At 43.8% G+C, this 3,524-nt stretch overlaps 1 protein-coding gene across 1 annotated transcript; it reads left to right on the top strand.

Annotated features, from left to right (window-relative positions):
• Nucleotides 1-179: 179 nt before the first annotated feature.
• LOC128436328 (tetraspanin-11-like) lies at nucleotides 180-3,113 on the top strand (the record flags this gene model as incomplete). The annotated part of the gene is given in 5 exon segments (XM_053418112.1): nucleotides 180-339; nucleotides 342-370; nucleotides 494-521; nucleotides 524-579; nucleotides 1,596-3,113. Coding segments are annotated over 5 exon segments (351 nt in total), but the record flags the coding sequence as incomplete, so codon positions are not given.
• Nucleotides 3,114-3,524: the final 411 nt, after the last annotated feature.

Here is a 3,524-nt window from a genome sequence, read left to right as displayed (position 1 = left end):
CTCAGCCATTCTTTGAGGATCTCAAAGTGTGAGCAGGGTTATAAAGGATTTAAGTTGCAAGAATTCTTACACTGATTTGAGGAGGCGGTTTTAGCCTGATCTGAGTTCAACCTTAAAAACGATCTCAGTTATTGAGGAGAGTGATTTGAGCTTTGCTCCTTCACTGTGTGACCTAATCCAAACCCTCGCCCCTCTTCTGTCTGACTCTCCAGTTCAAGTGCTGTGGCAGCAACAACTCCCACGACTGGATGGTGAGCGCCTACATTTCGTCGAGGCTCGCAGAGCGAAGGGTTGTGCCCGACAGCTGCTGTAAGACCATCACCCCTCTCTGTGGCCAGAGAGACACCCGTCCAACATCTACAAGGTGGAGGTCAGTGCGGGGAAATTACGGCTAAATGAGAACGTAATTTTCTTTTGACCGATTGGTTTTTAATAAAATAAAGAAGATATTTCTCTTATGTGTATTTTCCCTCTTCATCCTTTCACCCTGCAGGGAGGATGCATCACTAAGCTGGAGCAGTTTCTGCCGACCACCTGTTGGTCATCGGTGCGGTGGGAATCGGAGTGGCCTGTTTGCAGGTGAGTCAAATATGATAACGGAGTTCGAACCTGTATTAATGCTCCATTATATACACAAACACACAACTCTGGACAGAAGCGTAGCTGCTTTCGATCTAGGTCTGCATGCACAGTTGGAGACCTTGTTATTTAAATGGGAGGGAAAATGGACTAGTCCATTATCAGCCCAACAGCAAAACCACTCGGCTGTCTTCAACCTGAATAAACTCTTCTATCATCTTTCCATTAATGAAAATGAAGCATCGCAGGTCAACAACTTCTAAATGGACACGTCTTTTCATCCCGGGCTCTTAGTCATAATCTCATTTTGTTATACATTTTTCATCCCTGTTATTTGATTTCACCCACGCTGAGATGGACTCGAGGCCGTTAGCCCCAGAGAGGAGGACACAGGGACACTTTGTCTTTTACAACACGAGTGCTGGTTGACAGCTCTCACACAACTGTGTGGAAATACTGAGGCCACACAAACCTGAGCTGATTCTTTATTGTGGCCTCTGGTACGCTCTTAATGGAGCTGACAATGAGGCCTGGTTACCGGCAGAGTCGTAATAATCAAGGCCTTAGACTAAAAAGGACATCACCTGTCATGTGGGATACTTTTGTTGACGAGAGAATTTTTTTTTTACTGTTTAATGTGATTTTTAATCTGCTACAAAATGTCTGAAGGGACATCTACGTGAAAATATTAACCTAAACGTTTACCTTCTTAGTTTAAGTGTGATTTAACACTTTCACTTCATCTACACATGTATGTTTCCTTTCCGCGTCTTCTCTGCTTTCCCTCCTGTCTCTGTTACACTGATTGAAATAACGTAGATTTGTGGAAATACACGTTTATTAATTACACTGTGGTTTTCATCTTTCTGCATTTGTCTCTTTGTTCGACATTAACCTGTCTGGTGCGTTGTGCTGTCTGTCTTTGTGTGTGTGTGTGTGTGTGTGTGTGTGTGTGTGTGTGTGTGTGTGTGTGTGTGTGTGTGTGTCTGTCTTTGTGTGTGTGTCTGTAACTGTAGCTGGCTGGGGCAGCCTTGACAGCCTGCTTCATTTATCTGCTCTATAAGGAAGAGGAGGACGACTTCGGTACTTTGTGATTTAGCTGTAGAGCGTCTTTGTGCTTTAATGGACGGGAGCGACCAGGTTGGAGTGCATTCTGGGAACTTGTCCCACGTGTCTGCATGTTTTGTTCCTCTGTGAGATCTTGTCGGCTACAAGGACATTTTGACTTTCCTCCATGATCTTTGCTGAGGGTGAAGCATGCGGCCGCCTGGCTTTGGCTCTGTGTCGCTGCATGTTGAGCTGAACTGCCTCTGCTCTGTGATGTCATGTTCTCTATATTCATAAAGAATATATGCTTCATTCTACACATGTAAAGTAACTGTGCTTACCAGGAAAAGGGAAATGATGGTCTTTTTACAGTATAAACCAACATTTTGCTGTTTATTATTATTTATTATAATAATACTCTGTTATCTATGGAGCATAACATAGCATAGAATGCAGTTAAAAGGAGTTACAGGAGTGATCCAGCCTATGTGAATGTTTTTATAAATGACAGAAAACTGACAAAAGGGGAGAATACACCACACTTTGATGATTTTTTATTTTGTAGTTGAAAATCTCAGAGTAAATTATCATGAAGATAAATTGGTGTTGTTGCTATAGTTACTCGGAATCTAAAATAGACGACCGCTGCTCGACTCATGAACGTTGAGAAATTCAATTTTTTTCTCGACTGGCTTAAAACTGTTTTTTTCTATCAAAACTAATTTTTCAAATCAACCCTGACTCGTTAAATTAGGCTTCAAGGAAACAATGAGCCAACATGTCTCCTCCTCTGACTCTTCCTCTCGGGGCTTTTAGAGACTCAGAGTTTGAATCCGGGCACCTGACTGTTTATCCATCACCCCAGGAGACCCGGCTCGTCAATCACTGCTCCCACCGATCTTTCTTTATTCCTTTTTTTATATTAGTGAATAGTACAGAGCTTCTGTAAACCGCATCTGTACAGTGAGTCGAATTCCACTTAGGTGTTTTTCTTTTGAAGGCTTTTTGAACCCACTTTTGAGCAATGCTGCGTTTTGAAATGGCAAAATTATTCAATCAGACACAAATTGGGGATATACTTCTTTTTTTATCAATAAGAATGTTACTTCTGAATAACAAATCCTAATAGCAATATGACAAAGATTCAATATATAATAATACATTTATTTATGTTGCTCTTTTAAACGGTTCTTAAAAATAATCCGTCTTAAAACCTAAAGAAATAACAACAGTGATTATATTTGATTTTCACACGAATCTGCTTTTTGTCAGCCCCTCTCCAAAGTGCCTTGTTTCGTATCTGCTCGCACACGCATGCACACACACACACACACACACACACGCGTTCTGCAACAATGGCTGCCTGACACCCGACATCCCCTTAGCCACCAGCCTCATCCTCTCCAGCAGTCCCTAACCCCATCACCTTTAACCCCCTCTCCATCACCTCGGGCTGCTTCCCTCAGTCCTCCAATGGCGACTCCTGACCCAACACTTCCTGTTTTCAGATCTGTGGGATGGGTGTTCACCTGCTGCTTGTACAGGAGGATCAAGATGGAGCCTTACTGAGCCCACCAGCCCCCCCCCCCCCCCCCCCCAAACACACGGACGGACCTATCACCTGCTGAAACCCAAACTCCAGCCTCTGTGTTCTGAACTCTGATCTTTTGCCATCCAAGACAAATGCACAGACATGTTTCAGGTCCCATCCAGAGCTTCGGTTCCTGAGTTGCACTTCAGTTGCGACGCACTCCGATCCAGGCAAATGCATTTCTCATCCGGGCTTCCTGCGGAGTCATTGCCTTGGCTGAGCTGCATGCTGTGGTGTGAGCAGGACTCAAGACGGGGGGAGAAATCTCCTCTCTACTTACTTTCCACTCCCCTCGTAGTGATGGGGA

Source organism: Pleuronectes platessa, unplaced genomic scaffold, assembly GCF_947347685.1.
Source record: "Pleuronectes platessa unplaced genomic scaffold, fPlePla1.1 scaffold_359, whole genome shotgun sequence".
Lineage (NCBI taxonomy): Eukaryota > Metazoa > Chordata > Actinopteri > Pleuronectiformes > Pleuronectidae > Pleuronectes > Pleuronectes platessa.
This window is presented reverse-complemented; position numbering and strand designations above follow the sequence as displayed.